The sequence below is a fragment of the Rutidosis leptorrhynchoides genome, chromosome 9, assembly GCF_046630445.1.
Source record: "Rutidosis leptorrhynchoides isolate AG116_Rl617_1_P2 chromosome 9, CSIRO_AGI_Rlap_v1, whole genome shotgun sequence".
NCBI lineage: Eukaryota > Viridiplantae > Streptophyta > Magnoliopsida > Asterales > Asteraceae > Rutidosis > Rutidosis leptorrhynchoides.
This window is the reverse complement of record NC_092341.1, coordinates 212,304,251-212,328,391: the sequence shown is the minus strand read 5'-3', so window position 1 is coordinate 212,328,391 and position 24,141 is coordinate 212,304,251. Positions and strand designations below refer to the sequence as shown.

The 24,141-nt window shown below is 34.2% G+C and overlaps 1 protein-coding gene across 2 annotated transcripts; it reads left to right on the top strand.

The window, feature by feature from the left end:
• The first annotated feature begins 11,645 nt into the window (after positions 1-11,645).
• LOC139866078 (uncharacterized) lies at positions 11,646-16,056 on the top strand. 2 transcript variants are annotated; one of them, XM_071854208.1, is made up of 6 exons: positions 11,646-11,805; positions 12,631-12,855; positions 13,223-13,399; positions 13,482-13,706; positions 13,822-13,950; positions 15,587-16,056. In XM_071854208.1, exons 1-6 carry the CDS (start codon positions 11,722-11,724, stop codon positions 15,818-15,820), a joined length of 1,074 nt encoding a protein of 357 aa, XP_071710309.1. In that variant the 5' UTR covers positions 11,646-11,721; the 3' UTR covers positions 15,821-16,056. The 2 variants fall into 2 exon arrangements, with proteins under 2 accessions (XP_071710309.1, XP_071710310.1); XM_071854209.1 differs by having other exon boundaries at positions 11,794-11,886.
• Positions 16,057-24,141: the final 8,085 nt, after the last annotated feature.

Below are 24,141 nucleotides of genomic sequence, written 5' to 3'. Positions count from 1 at the left end.
AATTTGTTACATTATTATGACTTTTTGATCATTTAAAATTGTTAGATATATTGGCGATACAAATACTTAGTGTGGCATCGGAGTCGACATTTAGTGTGGGTGGTCGTGTACTTGACCCGTATAGAACAAGGTTATCGCCCCAAATAGTTGAAGCTTTGATTTGCACCCAAGATTGGGTAAACAAATCAACTAAGCCTATATTTGAAGATGAAGTAATTGATCTATTAAATGACGACGACATTGCTATTGGTAATCTTATTTTTAAAAAGTTTATGTATACGTTAGTGTCCTACATAATGAGTAATTAACTAAATTTGTGTATTTCATTATATAGAGATGGAAGAGGCGATCAAAGAACAAAACAAAAAAGGAAAAGAGAAAGTGTCCTCGTAAGGTTAGAAGGATTTGGTGCTGTTTTTGCTGTTTTGGTGCTGTTTTGATGCTTAAAATGCTGTTTTGGTGCTGTTTTTTCTCTTTTGGTGCCGTTTTTGCTGATTTGGTGCTGTTTGGAAGCTTAAAATGTTGTTTTGTTGCTGCTGCATGCTGTTAATGTTGCTGTTTTTGCTGCTGAATGCTGTTAAATTGTTGCTGTTTGCTGTTTTTGCTGTTAAAATATTGCTGAATTTTGTTAAAATGTTGCTGAATTTAGTTAAAATTTTGTTAAAATGTTGTTGAATTTTGTTTAAATGTTGCTATTTTTGCTGTTTTAGTGATCCTCTTGATGCTGTTTTTTGTATGAATGATGTTGTTTGAAGTCCATATTTTTTTCTGTCAAAATTCGGTACTAACAGATAAAATACCGAAAATTACCGGTACCGAACCGGCACCGGTATTGGAAAAACGGTACGGTATCGGTATTCGAAATTGGGTAAATTCGGTACCGGTACTTTTCGGTTCCGGTACGGTTCGGTACCGGTTCCGTCCCGTGCTCATCCCTAGATCTCACTGTCCGTCCTTTTTTTTTTAATGCTTAATTTCCTTTTTTTGTTTTCTTTTGATATATTTTTTTTTTTTTTGCTGTTTTATTATTTGTAAGAATTTTTGCTGAGAAATAAAGAAGGAAGAAGATGATAAGGGTAGGTAGAGTGGGGAGTGGGTAATATAATTGTAGGGCCTTTTTTTCTTTTAATTTAATTTAACTTAATTATTGTGTATTTTATGTTTGTTTTTTAATTAAATTAATATAGTTAATTTAATTATTAAATAATAATTAATATTAAAAAAATATTTTAAAAATAAAAATGGACACTGAAATGGACACTGTGGACACCCTCACTCATATCACAGTCAGTCAATCTCAAGGTCCATTTTGGACACTGAAAATTGACACCGAAATAGACTACGGACACCTCGTGCTCTAACATCATATCTTACTGACTCCTCACTATCCACATCTATAACATCAAAAATCATCATCTCATGACTTCTCAAACAACAACATCAGATCGTAAATGTGGTCAAACAGCATACTCATTCAAATCCGATTTGGTCAAACGTGTGTATACAGATCTACATCTCAGGCGAGACCTTCATCTCCAATTTGCAGCGATCGACGGTCGGAGATGTGTTTGGTTGGAACATCGTTATCGTGTTTACACAAAACTACATCAGATCTGGGATGAAGTTGATCAACAAGCCGCCAACGTTGAACACGAAAATTCCATCTCCGCCGCTGTTATCCACTATCAGATCTGAGTTTTTTTAATTTCCTATTTTATTTTCTTCAAGAAACTATGTTGATTACAGACGGGGAGAATGACAGGAGTGAAGATTCCAATGGTTGCGAGTGAAGATTTAAAGGTGTGTTTGGTTTATGAATTTGGTTACGAGACTTTCTGCCACCATATTCTTCAATTCTGATTTATGGTTTTTTGCAAACAAAAGGTTTTAAATGGATTTTTGAATATAGAAGAATGTGAATGTGAATGTAGAGAAGATTGAATATAGAAGAATGTAAATTGAATATATAATAGGAATACGGATGCTAATCCATTAGTCTCATCTTCTTTGGGACTTGATTTTTAATTTATTAAGGATGAAGGTATACAACATTTTTCCATTATAAACCCTAATATGTATGCGACTTTAACGATTCATGCGTTTAAAGATTAGTAGCGTTCTATATGTTCATTGAAGAAGGAGCAGAAATATTGGATATAAAAATAATTGTGAAGAATTGGGGGTTTATATCATAGAAGAAGAAAAGACAATGACAAAAATACCCCCACATGATATGCACGTGATAAGAGGTAACAATTGGTTTCGACAGAAAGTTGACGGGAGGACGAGGATGTAGATTTTTGATACATTAGGGACGAGGAATGTACAAAAAAAGAAAAAGGATTTGGAGTCAAATTTGATGTAAAGTTCATGGACGAGGAATGAAATTTTGTCTTTTCAAAATTCCAAAACTTGTTTAAACTTTGAATTCATTAAAAATAAATCAAAAAAGAGGGTTAAATATGTACATGTAAATATAATATAGGGGCGGTTTTAAAAAAAATAGGGTCAAATGTTGTATACTCAAACAAAATAGAGGGTCAAGTTTAAAATTTGTGTCTCGAAAATCAATGTATCACGTCTTCTTCCTCTTAAATACCCAAACACCAAACACCAGTTTCTTCCATTAAAGAATGGGTGATGATATGTACACAACCACTTTTTACACATACACAACCAAATATGTTTTACAGTGTTGTACTGTAAAGCATGTTTGAATTGCTTAAGACTTACCTTAAGTTTTTATTCTTTTTTTTTCCTATTACACTAAAATACTAGACGATCTCCTTAAATTTTCAGTGGTAGCACGTGATGGAAAATCGTGTGTACTTTTACCAAAACAGATTAACGCAGCGGATAGTTAAAATAATAATCTTTTATTATTTTATGAACTAAATTTAACAAGATTAAATTTTCACTTATTTAATGAAACATGCACACGATTAATCGGTTCCAAAGATCCAGTTACACCATAATAATTGTCAAAATATGTAATTCATAAAGTGAGTAAACGATATACCTTTCTTGAAGAAACTGATGAATGGAGAGAAACCTACGATCAAAAGTATGACCGTCTCTTTGGATAGTCCACACTACACTTCAAACGACCGTCAATGGATGCTAGTCCAAACCCAAGTAACAAATTAATCAACCCTTGATTAATTAAAATGATAATACTCTGTATTCAAGATTTGGTAAAGAGAAAATAAAAGGATGTTTTTCTCTCGGTTTATGTGTGATAATAGAATGATATATATATTTACAATTGTGTTTCTTTCATTGTAATATATAGCCAAAGTAAACCGCGTTTTTAAAGATACGGACAAGTTGATTTTGAAATCTTATATATTTAAAAAGTCGTATTTCTCAAATACTTTAGGGGTATGTTATGTAACTTATAATTAATAATTTCTATCATGTCACTTTCATGTGAATAGTAAATTAATTTCGATTCATTTACTATTCATATGAATAGTAAATGAATTAATTTCGATTTACTATTTTGTTACTTGAGTAATATATATACATCATATATATATTTTATTTGACGTCTCGGTGTATATGTGTGTGACCCCGAAGGCTCAAATGATGTTGGCCATATAGTTATATGTTGTACCTTGCACATTAATCCTACAGACTCCCACTTGTGCATGACACAACATCAAGTAACTATACAAACAATGGTAAGCATCTAGCAACACGTCATTGTCCCCAAATTCATGTGAGGGTAGTTTCTCAAAACTGTTTATGGTAAGTGTTAAATGTCATTCGTCCTTTTGTTTCAGATAACTTTAGTTAAACTTGAGATATGGATCATCAGTCATTCTCATTTGTTTAACAATTTTGTTTCTCGATCTTAGAACTGAATTAGATCACCAAATTAATTAAGTATCATCTTAATTACATCTGGGTGTGGCCACACAAATATATTATTCATTCATCGAGGAGCTCAAAAGTATCTAACTCTAAACATTTCGGAGGAACAAATCCTATATTGCATACACGTGTCTATCACGAGCTTTACATTATACCCAATAATGACCTTTATAACAGCCTTATTCAGGACAGCGTTTAACCATATCAAAGTACAATGCTACACTCATCAAGATGGGCGTGCATCTCAAGTCTAAGGACACAAAGACATAATTACTAAAAGATTCACTACTGACTACGATCCATGTAGTGACATCTCATGGTTGGGTCATTCCAATATTCATCATCAATGAATACATATGAAATTTGGTCTAAACACGTTAACTATTTATCATCAATAAATATAACCAAAACTTCATATTAATCTTAATTCATGTTATTCCCATAACATGATTGATTATGGAGATTTTGAATAATCAACAATTACTCATGGATTAAACATACAAATATAGAACACAATGATATATATGAAAACGATCATACCATCAATATATCAATTCATTATGATAAAACTGTTTAATGTTCCAAAAATATCCAAATACTAAATTACAAATTAAAAATATCAGCAGCATAACGAAGTCCAATACTACTAGCATGATCATCATGCTTGTTGTGTGTCATGGGCTTCGTGAACGGGTCAGCCACATTATCATCTTTATGAACCTTAAGAATACTAATATCATTCCTCTCAACGACTTCTTGAATGTAGTCAAACTTTCGAAGAATGTGTCTGCTACCTTTACGTACACGTGATTCTTTCGCAAGTATAATAGCACTTGAATTATCACATTACATTTCCATAGGGGATTCAATGCTTGGAACTACTCCGAGTTCAGTAATAAACTTCCTTATCCAGACAGCTTCTTGAGCAGCTTCTGAGGCAGCAATGTATTCTGCTTCCGTTGTAGACTGTGCAACTGTGCTCTGCTTTGAGCTTCTCCAATCAACTGCCCCGCCATTCATGACAAAGACATACCCTGACTGGGATCGAGAATCATCTCGATCAGTTTGAAAACTAGCATCTGTATAACATCTAATACTCAACTCTTCTTCCAAACCACCGTAAACCAAGAACATATCTTTAGTTCTCCGCAAATTTTTAAGAATGCTCTTAACAGCAATCCAATGTTCTTCACCTGGATTCTGTTGATAACGACTCATCAAACTCGAAGCTAACGAGACATCAGGTCTAGTACATAACATGGCATACATAATGGATCCTATAGCCGAAGCATACGGAACACATTTCATTCGTCTTATCTCATCAGGTGTGATAGGACTTTGAGACTTGCTCAAGGTTATGCCCTTTTGCATGGGCAATGCTCCGCGCTTGGAGTTTTGCATGTTAAATCTTCTCAAGATTTTGTCAATGTATGTACTTTGACTCAAACCAATAAGCCTTTTGGATCTATTTCTATAGATCCCGATTCCAAGAATATACTTAGCTTCTCCAAGATCTTTCATAGCAAAACATTTTCCAAGCCAAGATTTGACATCTTGCAAAGTTGGAATGTCATTTCCAATAAGTAGTATGTCATCAACATACAAGATCAAGAAGATAACTTTGCTCCCACTAGCTCTAATGTAAACACAGGGCTCATCTTGGTTTTGAGAAAAACCAAACTCTTTGATTTTCTGATCAAACTTAAGATTCCAGCTCCTGGATGCTTGCTTTAATCCATAAATAGATTTTAGAAGCTTGCATACTTTAGTAGGATACTTAGGATTCACAAACCCTTCCGGCTGAACCATATATACGTCCTCGCTTAGGTCGCCATTTAGGAAAGCAGTTTTGACATCCATTTGCCATATTTCATAATCATGAAAAGCAGCTATGGCAATAAGTATCCTAATTGATTTAATGCTCGCGACTGGTGAATAAGTTTCCTCATAATCAATTCCTTGAGTTTGAGTATAACCTTTTGCCACCAATCGAGCCTTAAAAGTGTTTACATTACCGTCCATGTCAGCCTTCTTCTTAAATACCTATTTACTGCCCACTGTCTTGCAATTGGGTGGAAGATCAATCCAGTCCCATACTTGATTATCTTTCATGGACTGCATCTCTGCCTTCATATCATCTCCCCATTTGTCAGATTGTGGATCTGACATGGCTTCATCATAGCTAGAGGGTTCATCATAATCCCCTAGATGAGGTACATCTGAATTAATCAGAAGATTTAACCTCTCAGGTTGATGAAGAGTTCTACTAGATCTACGAAGTATAGGTACAACACGTTCTGGCTCACCAACAGTGTGTCCAGCTTCAACGTGCGGTTGGCTAGTGCCTTCAGAAGGTATGTTACTTTGTGATTCTTGAATTTCCTCAAGATCTACTTTACTCCTACTGACTTCTTGTAAGAGAAGATCTCTTTCAAAGAATTCAGCAAACCGAGCAGTAAACACTTTGTTTTCAGCTTGGTAGTAAAACTAGTAACCCATTGTTTCCTTTGGGTATCCCACAAAGTGACATTTGATACCTCTGGGTTCTAACTTGTTTGAAGTGTCACGTTTCACATACGCTTCACAACCCCAGACTTTCAAATAAGACAACTTAGGACTCTTTCCATGCCATAACTCATATGGTGTCTTATCTACCTTCTTGGTTGGAACCATATTGAGTATGCATGCAGCAGACTCTAATGCATAACCCCAAAAAGACATCGGTAGAGTAGTTAGACTCATCATAGATCGAACCATATCAAGTAAAGTTCGATTCCTCCGCTCCAACACACCATTGTGCTGTGGTGTATAAGGTGGAGTGAATTGTGAGACAATCCCACAATTCTTCAGGTGGTCCAAAAACTCTTGACTCGTATATTCCCCTCCCCGATCAGAACGAAGGGCTTTAATGGTCTTTCCAAGTTGATTCTCTACTTCATTTTGGAAGATTTTGAACGTTTCAAAAACTTCATGTTTATGTTTCAGCAAGTAAACATAACCATATCTACTATAATCATCAGTAAATGTAACGAAGTATGTTTCACCATTTCTAGACATAGTTCTAAAAGGGCCACATACATCAGTATGTATTAGTCCTAAGAGATCTTTAGCTCTTTCACCTAAACCGGAGAAAAGGAGCCTTTGTCATCTTTCCACATAAACATGACTCGCATACATCAAATGAATCAGAGCCAGTTGATTCCAAAATCCCATCAGATTGGAGTTTTGAAATGCGTTGTTTGTTTATATGACCAAGACGACAATGCCATAGATAGGTATTATTCAAGTCTTTCTTGACTCGTTTGGCAGTACATGTATATACATAATTATTATTTGAAATTACACCATGCATATCAATTTCAAAAATACCATCAGGTGGAATAGCATTAAAATAAAATACATTATTCTTAGAAACTGAAATACCAAAGTGCGTAAATGTAAGTTCAAAACCAACATTTTTCAAAAGAGAAACTGAAATTACATTGCTCGTAATACTAGGAGCATAATGACATTGTTCCAACAAAACAATAAGACCACTAGGTAAAGTAAGCTCATAGGTGCCAATAGCTTCAACAGCAGCTCGAGCCCCATTGCCCACTCTTAAGTCTAGTGTGTCTTTCTTCAGTCTCTTACTTCTTCTCATTCCCTGCATATTGTTACAGATGTGAGTACCACAACCAGTATCAAAAATCCAGGAATCACTAGAAAAAGTATATAACTGTATATGAAATATACCTGATTTGCTGGTCTGGCCAGCTTTGCCTTTTCTCAACTCAGATAGGTAGGAAGGACAGTTCCTCCTCCAGTGGCCAACCTTTCCACAATGAAAACATTCGGCGTCTTTCGCTGGGTTTTCTTTCTTGGGAGGTGGTGGAATCTTTTTCTTAGCAATTGACTTGCCTTTTCCTTTTCCCCAAGTTTTCGGCTTATTCTTTTTCACTCTACCTTCCCTAATCATAAGGACACCTGGATTGGAAACCTTATATGGAATATCCTGTTCAGCAGTTTTGAGCATCGAGTGCACCTCTGCCAGAGATTTCTCCCAACCTTGCATATTGTAATTCATCACAAATTGGTGATACGATTTTGGTAGTGAAACCAAAACCGTGTTCACGGCCAAGTTAGGCGGCAAGGTAGTTCCAAGTTTTTCCAATCGGTCAATGCAGCTTTTCATTTTTAAGATATGAGAGCTCACTGATTGACCCTCCTCCATTTTGCATGTTTGAAGAAGCTTATAAGTTTCATATAACTCTTGACTAGCCTGTTTCTGAAACATATTTTTCAGCTCAGTCATCATATCATATGCTGTACGATCTTCCATTTCCTTTTGGAGGTCAGAAGTCATACTAGCAAGCATGATTAAAGCTATCTTCTCTTGCTCATCAAACAACTTCTGATAAGCATTCTTTTGAGCAGCAGTAGCTGTCTCAGGAGGAGCTTCGGGTAAGGGTTCTTCAATTTTGTTCAACTTCCCTTCAAATTTGAGAACAATTCTCAGGTTGCGGTGCCAATCGAGGAAGTTTGAACCATTGAGTTTTTCCTTCTCCAACAAAGAACGGAGGTTGATTTGGTTTACGTTTTGATTGTTTGACATCTACATAAGAACAAGATTCAATTTTAGTATTTTCGATATTGTACTTTAATAAATTAATTACCCAAGTTTTAATATATTTAAAAACAATTAATTTACGAAAGCCTAAGATCCACATAGAGGTTCCATAACTACATCTGTTGATCAGCTAGCAGTTATAGAGTCTACTGGTAGGTAGCGAGTACCAATTGCATCACAGATGCAACTCTTAGATCTTTATGGGACCTTGAGATATGTGTAGTCTAACAAACCACTATTATCTATTGGCATATTTGTCCCATCCTTGCCTCGAACTCAGGTCTCACCGTGAATACGATTAAGTCGTCCAATTTGGAAACAGTGGAAATTCAGCCTAGTCTCACTCGTAACTGAAAATTCACCTCGTGGCTATAATTCGATTAGGTCTCACCGTAATCAAAAGATAACGAGGAGTGTTTGCAAGTTCATTGGATGGCATGACTTAAATTTGACGGGTATTTTAAAAATGTTTGTGTTAACGAATAATGCATGCACACAAGATTCGCTACAATTTGTTAAAAAACATTTTAACCAATTTTATATATGTCGATCGTGTTTATGCGTCAAGTTTGTTATTTTATTTTATATAAAAAAATAACAAATACACACTGTGTATCATTTTAAAACATTTTTAAAAGATTTCGCTCATATATATTATTTGAGTTTCAAAAAAAAAAATATTCAACTTTAAACTCGTTAGAGTTTAACTTTTTAAAATCATCAATTTTAACCTTTGAAACTCGTTACTAGTTTTATTTGATGTTTTCATCAAAAACATTTAGCATATATTATAATCAACAATTAAATATAAATGCGTAAAAATAAAACACAACCATACCATGCATCACACACACATAGCCTAGCCCAAAAATCCTATGCTTGATCCCATGTGCCGACATGGGATCAAGAGGTCAAACTAAGGGTAATATCGTAGCTCCCACTTGATTCAAGAATCAAGTGAAAACTTGACAAACGCCATTGTTGTCAACTTGACCTGTTCGCCATCTTCTAAGCCAAAAGCATGTTGTATTTTATCTTCAATCTTCATCTTGTTACATTTATTTAAATTTGAAAATACAACTAAACTAGTACTTTTACAAATTGAAATAAACTTAAATACAATACTATGAAAATGGAAAATAAATATAATACAACTTTGGCTTCAAAATGGCCTTCCTAATAAATAATCAACATGACATAATATTGCCGTAATCAACAATCACAACAGTCATACATAGGTCGGGGCATTATGGGCTATGTGTGCAATCACAATTTTAATAACTACATTATTAAAACTTAAATATGGCTTGTCCATGGTTACAATGCATGTGTATAACCATGGAATAAAACAATCAACAATTATAATAAATATTCAAGCCATAACAATTAAATCTACAATTTAAAATAGTGATATTCTTTCAATCATATTTGTGCGTCATGAGGTTAAGTCTAGATCAACCGAGTTGACTTTAAAAACCAAAAAGGTTTCGACTTTCACCAATATACCACAAAGCTAAATCTAAAGAATAGTCACACGACAATTAAGATGGTGTAAAAGCGGCTCGGATACCACTGATGGAAAATCGTGTGTACTTTTACCAAAACAGATTAACGCAGCGGATAGTTAAAATAATAATCTTTTATTATTTTATGAACTAAATTTAACAAGATTAAATTTTCACTTATTTAATGAAACATGCACACGATTAATCGGTTCCAAAGATCCAGTTACACCATAATAATTGTCAAAATATGTAATTCATAAAGTGAGTAAACGATATACCTTTCTTGAAGAAACTGATGAATGGAGAGAAACCTACGATCAAAAAGTATGACCGTCTCTTTGGATAGTCCACACTACACTTCAAACGACCGTCAATGAATGCTAGTCCAAACCCAAGTAACAAATTAATCAACCCTTGATTAATTAAAATGATAATGCTATGTATTCAAGATTTGGTAAAGAGAAAACAAAAGGATGTTTTTCTCTCGGTTTATGTGTGATAATAGAATGATATATATATTTACAATTGTGTTTCTTTCATTGTAATATATAGCCAAAGTAAACCGCGTTTTTAAAGATACGGACAAGTTGATTTTGAAATCTTATATATTTAAAAAGTCGTATTTCTCAAATACTTTAGGGGTATATTATGTAACTTATAATTAATAATTTCTATCATGTCGCTTTCATGTGAATAGTAAATTAATTTCGATTCATTTACTATTCATATGAATAGTAAATGAATTAATTTCGATTTACTATTTTGTTACTTGAGTAATATATATACATCATATATATATATATATATATATATATATATATATATATATATATATATATATATATATATATATATATATATATATTTTATTTGACGTCTCGGTGTATATGTGTGTGACCCCGAAGGCTCAAATGATGTTGGCCATATAGTTATATGTTGTACCTTGCACATTAATCCTACAGCACGTGCTACCACTCAGCCCCATATAGATCCGCCCATGTCGATACCATAAGTTTAGGTAATTGGTCCTTATACACTTACCTATTCTCATGCAGAGATATGGAAGTTACCTTCTTTCGACATCAGTGTACCCAGAGCCGGTCGTGAGTTATCCAGTGCCCCGAGCGAGGCGGTAAAAAAAGGCCCCTATGCTAAAGAAATGCACCGAGGCGACGTATAACATATTGAACATGCCATAACATGCAACGTATTTACATAGCAAAAAGTACTTTATTTACAGTGAATATATATTATATATTTACAATGAAAAAAGTATTTTATTTATTAAATTATAATTTCAGAGAAAAAGTAGGTATTTGTATATGATGGCCAAGTCAGAAGCAAAATCTAATCTAATTTGGGCCCAATAAAATACGGGCCCTGAGCACATGCTCACGTTCCACCCCCATTGGGCCGGCCATGAGCGTACCCTATTCCTGTTTGAATCTGTGGGCCAAAAGATACGATGAATATATGGATGGATGATATGTCAAACGCGCCTTAAAATACAATCTGAGTTAAAGATTACTTGGATTGTCCAAGGATGAAATTGAGACTATTTTGTCTAATATAAAACTATGGACAATTTTGTCTAATATAAAACTATAGAAATAATTGTATTTGTATACTTTATCATTAGAATTAGAAGTGGGCGGCGCAGTCAAATAAAATAAGAAAAATGGTTAATGCGGTGATAGAACAACTACTTATTTCTTATTACGGAGTATTAGTATGATCACTTTCATTTCCAAATACTACTACTCATCATACTCTGTATCCAACCATCTCATTTTTCCTTTTCCCCTTTTGTTTCAGGTACTAATCATCTTTTTGCTCAATTATTTATTTTGATGCTCCCCTGATGATGTTTCTGCTTCATCACTTCAATTTGTAATTGTATGTTATATATATATATATATATATATATATATATATATATATATATATATATTCAATTGTTTGCTTGTTTGATTGATGATACTGATCATTTTTAACGTGTGATTGTAAGGATTACATACAAAAAAAAAAAAAAAAAAAAAAAAAAAAAAAAAAAAAAAATTGTTGATGATCACATAATATTGTTCCAGGATATATTGATGCTTAATTTAATTTATTTAATTTGGATAATAAGCTCTGTGTGTTGCTTATAGATAAGATGAATTAGCGACGATGTTAATTGTTATCAGTTTTCCATTAACAGATTGGGTAGCCTTATTTTATTTATTTATTTATTTTTTCATTCAGACAATCAAAATCAAAATCAAAATTAAAATTATATATACTTGGATAATTTATTTATACAGAGAAGTTATTTTATTTATTATTATTTTTTTTTAACAGCAGAACAGAGAAGTTATTTTACTTTGATCTGCACAATTAGTTATTTACAACATCTCTTTCGCTTGTTATGTTCTGAATTTCACTATTTTGAACCTAAATAAACAGAAAAGGAGAAATGGTCTTTGATTAATCTTGTTTATATTTTGCAATCAAGCTGGGAAATGGACTTTATACGGTTGACTTTATTTTGATCAGATTCAATAGCTTTCTAAATTAATAAAGAATAGTATTTGTGTGAATATTCCTGAATTATGATGAATGATACCAAGAGATGAGTCTGACCGCCTGTTGATTCTGCAGCGTACTTTTCACATGGCTCGTTCTGCGTTGGATGAGATGTCAGAAACTGGTGCGTTTATAAGAAGTCCTTCAACGTTTCGAAGTTTCATCTCACGAGATCCAAAATCCACTTTTCCTGCCGAGTCTGGAAGATATCATTTATACGTGTCGTATGCTTGCCCATGGGCATCTAGATGCCTTGCATACTTACAGATTAAAGGACTTGATAAAGCCATCAGTTTTACAGTATGTTTAGACTTTTTTGACCCTTGTTAGTTTACAAACAGTAGTTAGTAAATGCGACCATTTCGACCCATTTACCTGAAACTAAGTCAAATTGGGTCAACTTTTCATATCACGTGTATATTAAAAAAACATAGCTAAAAATGGAACTGATTGAAATCCCGAAAGCATAATATAATGGTTATGAGCTCTTAAGTCGCTTTATTCTGAATAATTTATTATTAATCTTTCGGTATTTTTGTATCCATAAAATCATATCCGTACATCAACTATTTGGTAACGAAAAAGTAGACAATAATATGTTGGTGGGTCAACCCTATTCAATATTTAATAGTTAGCAACAGTGTTTTAACACGTATGCAAATTTCAGTCGGTTAAACCAATATGGGAGAGAACAAAGGAAGATGATGAGCACATGGGATGGGTGTTTCCCGATACCGAAACGGAGCAACAAGGAGCTGCACCAGACCCTTTCAATGGAGCAAAAAGCATACGAGCCTTATATGAGCTCGCCAGTGAAAACTACACTGGAAAATACACAGTCCCGGTACGTATAACATTACCCCCTAAAAAGATATTTTGTTATGTTTTTAGATTTGATTTATGATTGTTCTTGTGGACGGTAATAGGTTCTGTGGGACAAGAAACTAAAGACGATCGTTAATAACGAGAGCGAAGAGATTATTCGGATGTTGAATACTGAATTTAATGAAATAGCAGAGAATCCTACGTTGGATCTTTACCCTACTCATTTGCAAAGTCAGATTAATGAGGTTAATGAGTGGGTATATAACGGGATTAACAATGGTGTTTATAAATGTGGATTTGCTAAGAAGCAAGGGCCTTATGAAGAGGTATTATTGTTTATTTGTTTTCTAATACTTTATGTAGTTATAGTTATTCTGTTACTATAAATTAAGTTGTTGTATACTAACCGATAGAGGGACATTTATTGTGTTTGGTATGTAGGCTTCTAAACAGTTATATGAGGCTCTGGATCGATGTGAGGAAATACTTGGAAAACAACGATACATATGTGGGAACTCTCTTACGGAGGCAGATGTGCGCCTTTTTGTGACACTCATAAGGTTTGACGAGGTATGCAGCATTGTTTTTATAGTTAATTCGTGTCGTACTACTCTGGGTAGTTTTTGTTGATAGTAGAATAGTGTATTAGGTAAGAGGTGGCTTATGAGTTATGCTACTGAAACTTTATCATGTTATGGTGCCCTAGGAGGATTAACTTCTTTATGGGGTGTTTAGATTTGTATTATATTGTTATTATTTGTTTTAAAATTAATAATCAGAATCGAATATTTAGCTGAAGGGATAATTTTATGCATACCACTACTGATAAGTTAAATACCATCATATTTGCCCAACTAAATTTCAGAATATCATATGTACAACAACAACAACAATTTCAGAGTATCATTTGTGCCGCTATTAAAGATGTATAATATTGTATATACCCAAATGATCTATTTTGACACTAAAAAATATCTTAAAAACATAATTAATACGGAGTATTAGTTATCCTTCACATTCAGCAGCCTAAATGACATCTTGTTTGTGATAGCCTTTTCGTCTTTCTGCATATTTGCCACTAGGGTTATATTACAATGTGAATTGTCTGCCTTTTAGTGGTTTCAAATTGCAATGTATATTGTACTAACTTCTCTATGAAGATAACCAATATTTTAGTTACGTTAATGAGTCAGTCGATCAGATCAGATCAGATCAGATCAGATCAGATCAGACGGTCAACCAGATGTGTTGATCAACCATTGCCCAACTTTTAAAAGGTGTCCCATATTACTTGATGTATATTTTGCCAAGCAGGCATGTTGAGCAGCTAATCTGATCTACTGGTTACATAATAACTCATGTGAGACATGATTTAAAAGTACAATGGCCTATTGGGACGGAAAAATTTCTGTTTGTCCCATTCAGAACCACACGAAATGTATAGTGATATTCTAGATCAATAACATTATTAACAATGGGTAAACGATATACGTGCCCTAACCGGCTTATACCGTGACCATTTCCGACCCTTTTCTTCTTATCACCTAAGATATGTGGCTAATAAGTTTGAACCTGAGACTTCTTGTGACAGGACCTCAACTAACCTCAACCAGTAGACTATTTTGGAATAATTAATAATCCTAATAAGAACGAATATGCGTATCCTTAGCATAGGTAGAGAATACAGGAATTTTAGCATATGTCCCAAAAGCCCATATTAAATGCTTACTGTCTGTGCAAAAGGGCTTATGTAATTTGAGAGCGTTGTACTGTTAAACTTTGGTGATTAGTGGTTGCTGTTGGATCTTACACGACAGGTTTGGTTGGTTGGGGTAACAAGTTGAATTGGGTTTGGGTCGAACTAGTTACCTTCTTTAACAGGTCAGGTTGAGGTGCAAATACTTTTTTTTTTTTTTTGGGCGAAAAAACGAAAACTTATATAGAAACGAGACCGTTTTCAAAAGAAAAACGCCCTCAACAATTCTTTAGTACTTCCTTGTACAATTCTTTAGTAATAACTATTACATTAGATATGATGATAAACGTTACATTACTCCCGAGTATTTTAATATCTTATTTTGCAATATAAGTAAAATCAATTCACCCGTAAGTTTGTGTCTCTGTTCCCAAGTTTACTTATACTCATCAGACTCTTATCTTATAATTTAGTGAAAATAATATTCTTATGAGATCAATATTGGTGCAGGTTTATGCAGTACATTTCAAGTGCAACAAAAAACTGCTACGTGAGTATCCGAATCTATTCAACTGTACAAAAGACGTGTTTCAAATACCAGGAATGAGTAGCACTGTTAACATGGAACATATCAAGAAACATTACTACGGAAGTCATCCTTCGATTAACCCGTTCGGGATTATCCCTCTCGGTCCTGATATCGACTATCTTTCACCTCACAATAGAGACCAGTTTTCTAGTTAAGTACTACAGATCTTGTGTTCTATCAGCTCTCTCTCTGTTTTTGTCACAATAAGTGTTTTTATCTTTATTGCAATAAGGGCTCTCTTTATATGGTGAGTTTGAGTGTTTTGTGTTTTATTAAATTAAATGATGTTTGTAACTAGCTTAAGTACACTTGTCTTGTGTAATGTTCATGTTCACTTTCATTTATAATGTTTGAACTTATTGTTAATGTTCACTTTCATTTTACCTGACTACTGTCGTTGTGCATAATAGTGGGGATAACTGATAAGAGTGTTGTTTTAAAACTGCATAGTACTCCGTACTAATTAACTTTATAAATATTTTTTAAGTAAAACAATTCTGGAGAATTTTAACATTCTACTTATATGTAACGGAAGTTAAAAAATACTATTGGAGCCTTTATACTAATCTATATCTATATATTATGTGAAATATGTTAGCTCTTCTGAGCCTTCATATGATATGTATCATATGAATGCCAGAGTATAAGCTACTTGACTACTTGGATGCAAGAAAATGTCCCAAGACAAAAAATCACTACAACATGTAAACGGGTGTTACATAATCAAGATATATGAGAGGGCGATTAATATTTAACGTAATGTATATAACTTAGATGGATCATTCCGTAATCATTTTCAACATTTTCCCCGACCATTCAAGATATACCCGTTGTAAACTTTGAACGTGAGACATCTTGTGACAACTTGTGAGAATGTCATGAAAACACACTTTTTTTGGGTAAAGGGTTAATACCCGGCAAATTGGATTAATAGAATAATAAAAGATACAAGAGTTCAGTGACTATAGAGAGCTCTATAGTCCAGATACAACCCAAACAACCCAAAGCTAACAAAAGCTAGACACAACCACAAGAGCACAATACAACCCTTAAACACACACGACTTCAAAACATAAAAACTTGTGCGATCTTCCATATATGCTTGATCCGATGGACGTGAGCTGAATCCTTCAACCTCAATGACATAAGCTTACATCTTATGATCGAAAATATCACCTGGAACAACGCCTCCTCTGAACGAGTTTTTCCGGAAAACAATCTAGCATTCCTTTCTTGCCACATGAAGTACACCGTAGCCGAAAAAACCAATTTCTTCACGATGACACGAGCAACCTTACGATGGGCAACCAGAACTAAATTGTGAACGAGGTCCTGCCAACTATCCCCATCCACCGGAAGCGGCATAACACACTTAGCCTTGGCCCAAACTTGTTTAGCAAAATTACACTAAAAAAATAGATGAGAATTTGAGTCTGGAACACTTTTGCAAAATGGGCACACAGCAGCTATACCATTAACATTAGCATCCCACACTCATAGTTGATCTTGAGTTTTCAATCTGTTTTTGAGAAGAAGCCATACAATGAAATTATGTCTTGGAATACCCATGGAGTGCCAGACCACGTGATACCATGGAACCTTATCTGCTCGCTGCCGAATTGAACTCCATGCAATACGAACCGAGAACTCATGTAGCTCACCTTCTTGATCCTTCCACCAAACAACATCTTGATTTTCATGACTCAACGGAGGAATAACAGATAGTAAATTCAAACGAGAAGTCCATTGAGCCGGCCATTTCCACCCATTCGAATCAAATAACATATCAACTGTGAAACGGTCATTGAAACCCGCTCTCGAGATGTCATTTCTGGTTACCACATTTAACAATGGTCCATAATCGCACCAAGTGTCAAACCAAGCCGAAGTATTCCTGCCATTACCGATTTTATGAATTATATGGTCTCGAATAAGATCACGAATACTTAGAACTTTCCTCCAACCCCAACTGGACCCAACCGCAATTGGAGTATCCCAAAAATGTCTAGATTTCAACCGGTATGAATGTATCCACTTAACGCACAACGAGTCCTTTCGCGTAATAATACTCCACACGTGGTATGACATAAGAGCAATATTCCAAGTTTTTAAACTCTTAATACCTAAACCGCCTTCCTCCTTAGGCAAACAAACATCAGACCATTTTACTTTAGCTTTACCTCGCTTCATAGGACCTTGGCACCAAAGAAAACCTCTGAGAAGTTTTTTAATATCCTTTATCGTTTTGTCCGGAAGAATAAACACCGATGACCAATAAACTTGCATCGAAGATAAGACCGAAGTAATCAATTGAATTCTTCCCGCAAAAGAGAGAGCTTTATTTTTCCAATCACCTATTTTAGCTTTAATTCTCTCTACCAAAACACTACAATCCCTTGCCATTAACCTAGATGAGATCAGAGGCACACCAAGATATGGAACCGGAAGCGAGCCTTCTTCAAACGATAGTAATGACAAAATCTCATTCTTCACAGAACTCGCAACATTACAGAAGAAAGCCGTACTTTTGGCCATACTAGGCATAAGACCTGAGCATCTTTTAAAAACATCCAATGCATCTGAAACAACTTTAACCGATGGCTTACTAGCATGAGAAAAAATAAATAAATCGTCAGCGAAGCAAACACTTATGATTTTCTGTTTAGCATATTTCGCATGATAACGAAACCCCGGAGAAGTGTGAATATTTCGATGTAAAAGAAGAGTAAGAGTTTCCATTACCAATGTAAACAGGTATGGAGACATTGGATCCCCCTGTCGAAGCCCCCTCTTCCCTTTAATGAACCCGTGCATATCACCATTAATATTGATTGAGAAAGATGTCGTAGTAACACACTTCATAATCCACATAATCATCGTCTTGTGGAAGCCAAAGCGAGTGAGGATCTCCTCTAGAAAATTCCAATCAACCGTATCATAGGCCTTTTGAACATCAACCTTAAAAGCGCAACGAGGCGTACCGCTATTCAGATGATAATTCCTCATAATCTCCTGCGTGATAAGAATATTATCTGATATACACCTACCCGGAATGAACGCAGATTGGTTTTCGCTCATCAAACCATTCAACCCTTCCTTGATTCTAGCTGTAATTATCTTGCTAATACATTTATATATGACATTACAACAAGAGATGGGACGATAATCAGTAACCTTACTCGGAGTTTGAACTTTTGAAAGAAGAGCAATAACGGTATGATTGATCTCTTTTAGTAAGTGGCCATTATAGAAAAAATCTTTAATCGCCCCCGTAACATCCGGACCAACAATATACCAAGTTTCTTTGAAAAACACCGACGTATAGCCATCTGGTCCTGGAGATTTTTTGTTGCAAATGTCAAACATCGCCTGGTTAACCTCTTGATTAGTAATAGGTTTAATCATGGCAACTGCATCATCAGTAGACAACCTTTTCGTGAACAAGGAATCAGGATCAGGAATGCCATCGCATGCACGATCAGTACCTAAGAAAAATTGATAGTGCTGAACAAAAATATTAGGAACATCTCTACCCTCAACAAGCTTATCATCACTATCCATAATCGCTTGAATCCGGCTCTTGTTTTGTCTTCCTTTAACCACTTTATGGAAATAGCTTGAGTTACTATCCCCAACCCGTAACCATTCTACCTTGGATTTTTGTTTAAGAAAACGTTCTTCTTCAAGGGTAGCCGCATTAAACTCCTTTAGCGTTCGACTTGCATTTTCACGGGCCAAATCAGAATAAGGGTCAACATCGAGCAATGCTTGATGGCTATCAAGCTGTGTTCGAAGGTTTCGAACCCTTTCGTGAATATTACCCTTTTCCCACATAAGTTTTCGGATTGGTTTTTTCAAAGCTTTCAATCGTTTTACAACCGAATACATCTTATGCCCTGCAATCTGTAGCTTCCATCCATCCACTACACAACTTTGAAAATTGTTGCGATGAATTAGAAAGTTACTAAACCGAAATGGTTTAGGAACCCCCACTTCATTCGTTGGGATTTTAAAACCGCCGGACTATGATCGGAGATACGATACGGCTGAAAAATAGCATACGCATTAGTAAACAAATTCAAAAAGTGATCATTTATCATAAATCGATCAATCTTTTTTAGCATGCCCGTGGAAGTCAATGGACTTTGGTTCCAAGTAAACTTTAATCCAGATTGATTAACATCTGAGACATTTATATCCTCCACACATTCCCGAAATTCGGTCATAGCAATATTAACTCGAGAACTCCCCATCGAAGCCTCCTCAATGCTCAACGAAGCATTAAAGTCACCCATAATCACCCACGGGTACACCCCAACAATACTATGATGCCTCTTTAACTCACTCCACAGATTCCTTCTAGGAATGTATTTACTAACAGCATAAACAAAAGAAACAAACACATCCACATCGTTATTAATAGAATTTACTTGGCAATGCATAACTTGATCCGTGGTACCAAGAATCATAAGATTTATAACCTGCGGATTCCATCCCACAATGATACGAGTACCTTGCACACACACATTATTGTTTGAAGAGCACGACCAATTAGGAAAAACATAACTACATATGCGGCTTAACTTAGAGACATTTACATGGGATTCCAACACGGCACATAAGCACAGTTTGTTCTCCGCAATTAACTCTCGAACCGCATTTTGTTTAGGGTTTCGGTTCAAACCCATTATATTCCATGCTGCGAGACTAATCATCTGAAACCTTTTCAACGGGAGTGCTTGCCCCCTCAGAATGACTCTTTTTTGCTAACTCCTTCTTGCGTCTCATCGACCCCTTCCACATCACTGTCCTTGTCAATGATATCTTTGCAAACCGATCTTGTTTTCTCATTATCTTCTTGGATATCATCAAGAGCAGCAAAGGTATTATGGATACTCACTTTTTCAGGTTGAGCTTTACTAGTACTAGGATCATTTTTTGCACCAGCAGCAACTTTAGTAACCTGTCTGTATATCATCTTAGGTTTGCTTTTTCCCATTATAAAACCTTTTGAGCCATCGTTTGTTTTCTTGACATTGGCAGCACCTTTTTTAGTAACAACTTGGAAACCATCGTCATGTATTATCTTGGTTGGAGCCACTTTAATATTCTTGGGACATTGCACATCCTTATGTCCAAATATCTTACAATGTGAGCAATGAGGCGGTGTCCACTCATATTCGACTTTGACCTCATCAATTGTGCTACCTTCACCAACCAAACTAGGTGTGGCAACACGAAGAGTTTCCTTAAGACCACGATCCGCCGACACCTCAATCATAGCACGAGCATAGTACATAATGAATACCAAATAGCATAGTACATAGTAAAATACTTATAACATAATCTACACAATTTTGATCTAATATCCGAGTTTGGATGATGTTTGTGATAATTTTTCTTTAATATTTATCATAGTACATAGTAAAATACTTGGTTTATTTCTTGTTAAATACTTATTCAAAATTTAGTATTTTGAGCTAAAATTTATTGAACGAACTTGATTAGAAGGTTTCATATCGTTTAAGCTCGCTCCCTCAACAAAAGTTTGTAAGCTTCGCCACTGGTCGGAGGTCCATTCGGAAGCAATATCTCTATCTATTGAATATTGAGAGGGAAACTTTCTCTACTATTGGGTTGTTTCACTCTTGGTGTAGAAATGACTTCTCTTTATTCTAAAGTAGGAGAATGATTGTCTACATCTTACCTCCTCATATTCCACTTTTGTGGAATTGAGTTTTGTTGTTGTTGTTGTTGTTGTTGTTGTATTCTTTTCAATATTTCTTATCATATGTTCTTATCATAACTTTGTTTATCAAGTCGCATACTTTGTTTGTTGCTCAACAAATCTAATGCTACATCGGGTTTAATGTAACGTGAAATCAAAAAGGTAAATGCTACACGTATCTGATTAGTCGGGTTCTGTTGAATGTTGTTACGGTTCATTATTCACGAGTTTTTGCCATCAATTGTTAGTTAATATTCCGGTGATTTCATCGGATCATTATGGGCGATGAAGACCGGAGTATTTGGATGTAGCAATGGTTCATGTTTGTTGTTTGTATCATTAGGGTATGTTCAATTGCTAGTTTAATTTGGTAGTTCAATATTACAGAGTCTATATCAATATTACCTCATTCAAATTTTTGGATCTTTCCAATTTACATCTAGACTTTTGCATATTTAATTATTTATGATGCTTTCTCACAATAACACATTTTTACTCTTTTAGTACCGTACAATCTCCAAAATTCATTAGCAACCTTAATGCGTACCGACCATTTACGGTCCCTCCTTTACTTAAGAGGTACTCCTAGAATATAATGTATTTCTCCGTACTAATCTATATTGTCCCTAATGCTATTAACTTGCGTTACATGTTACATTTTTAGCCATCAACAAGGCTTATAAAATATCGACACATCGTTACTACAACCAAGGACTAACAGTTGTACTAATACCACTACAAAATTTATTATGTTCCAATTTCCTTAATAACATATCTTGGTTTGATAGAGAAATCGCAACGAGATAACTCGATTAATTCACATACATCTGTTGAAACCTCCCTCTATAACTTGAACATAAAAATTTAATCCGTTTACATTGATGAAACTGTTACAATTAATGTGCACGTCATAACACAAATCTATACTACTGCTTATATACAAGCCTATGAGGTCACACACTTTAGCATTTAGACACCAATTATTATATATTGATGATATATAATTATAACCTATAGTTTAAAGAGTATAGTTTAATTAAATATGATTTAATTATATATATATATATATATATATATATATATATATATATATATATATATATATATATATATATATATATATATATATATATATATATATATATATAGGGGCATGATCAATGGGGAAGTAACCAATCGGGGGGGAAGCAAAAAAAAAATTTTTTTTTTCATTTTTTTTTTCCGGCATCAAGATCACACGAAAATATGAACATTTAGAAGAGACACTTCGTGATGAATGTCATTATTTATGCGGGAAAACGATCGACAAAAATAACATTCAAGATAATATTGTTCGTTAAGAATATGAACGTCTTTTTTCATGTTTTGTGAAGTAAAATTTAGCCCGATTTAGAGTTTAGGGTTTAGGGTTTGGTGTTTTGGATTTATTCCATAAACCCAAAACACCAAACCCTAAACACTAAACCCTAAACCCTAAACCCTAAACTCTAAACCGTTCGTGTTAAAAACTCAATCTAAATCCTAAATCTAAACCCTAAATGTAAACCCTAAACCCTAAATTTCTAAACCCTAATATCTAAACCCTAATATCTAAACCATATAAACCCTAATATCTAAACCCTAATATCTAAACCCCAATAGCTAAAACATCAACATATGCTCGAAAAACACGATAATTGTTATATATTACTTCTTCGAGCGTTTTCCCGCCAAAATAAAAACATTTATCACAAAGTGTCTCTACTAAATATTCATATTTTCATCTCATCTATAATGTTCGTGAACAAAGTTTTTTCAAAAAATGAAAAAAAAAAGTTTTTGCTTCCCCCGCTTCCCCCCGAATGGTTACTTCCCTCTTGATCCTACCCATATATATATATATATATATATATATATATATATATATATATATATATATATATATATATATATATATATATATATATATATATATATATATATATATATATATATATATATATATATATATATATATATATTTCAATGAGCCGTTTGATCACTGAATATTGAATAGGCTTATTGTGAATGAGCTTATTTAATATTTCGATTAATAAAATTATCTATATAATTTATTTATAATTTTTGGAGTAGTTGAACAAACCACACACACATCATATATGTAGCCAACTAGAACACTCCAAAAACATAAAAAAACATAAATAGATTCTTTCAATAATCCCCCCGTGATATATGTTTGAAAAACATGCCATCACAATTATTATAAAAGCAAACTCTATCATTGCCTTCTTTTCACACAACTCACTTTGGGTTTACAATTTCAAGTTGATCATGATTTCATATTTACTAAGGAAGAGAACCAAGTTGTGTTTTTGGAGTTTTACAAACTGTCGATTAAAAGGAATAAAAACAAGTTGTTTTAATTTCTTGATCATCAAAATAACAAAAGGGTTGTTGTCCTTTTTCTTTACGTTATTTGCGGCTGAAGAACAAAAGAAAACATTGTGTTTTCTTATTTGTTTTTTAGCATTCTATTAATTAATCGAATTGTTTGATTAATTATTATTTTCGGGTTATATACGGACTAGCATCCGATTGGTGTTGTTCGAGGTGCTGTGTGGATCAACCATAGAGATATTCATACACTTTGAATATATGTTTCAACCTTGTAACACCCCGTTTATCTAAACATGACGCTCGGGGCATCATTTGAAGTCCAAGAATGATTATTTAATAGTTTGGATGTAATGCTTTGACCACGTTTGACTT

What these genes read in the sequence shown, in the direction of transcription:
- LOC139866078 (XM_071854208.1), top strand. Translation starts at nt 11,722, where the DNA reads ATGATCACTTTCATTTCCAAATACTACTACTCATCATACTCTGTATCC. An exon ending in CTGGAAAATACACAGTCCCG is followed by an intron (nt 13,400 to 13,481) that starts GTACGTATAACA and finishes GGACGGTAATAG; the next exon opens with GTTCTGTGGGACAAGAAACT. An exon ending in CACTCATAAGGTTTGACGAG is followed by an intron (nt 13,951 to 15,586) that starts GTATGCAGCATT and finishes ATATTGGTGCAG; the next exon opens with GTTTATGCAGTACATTTCAA.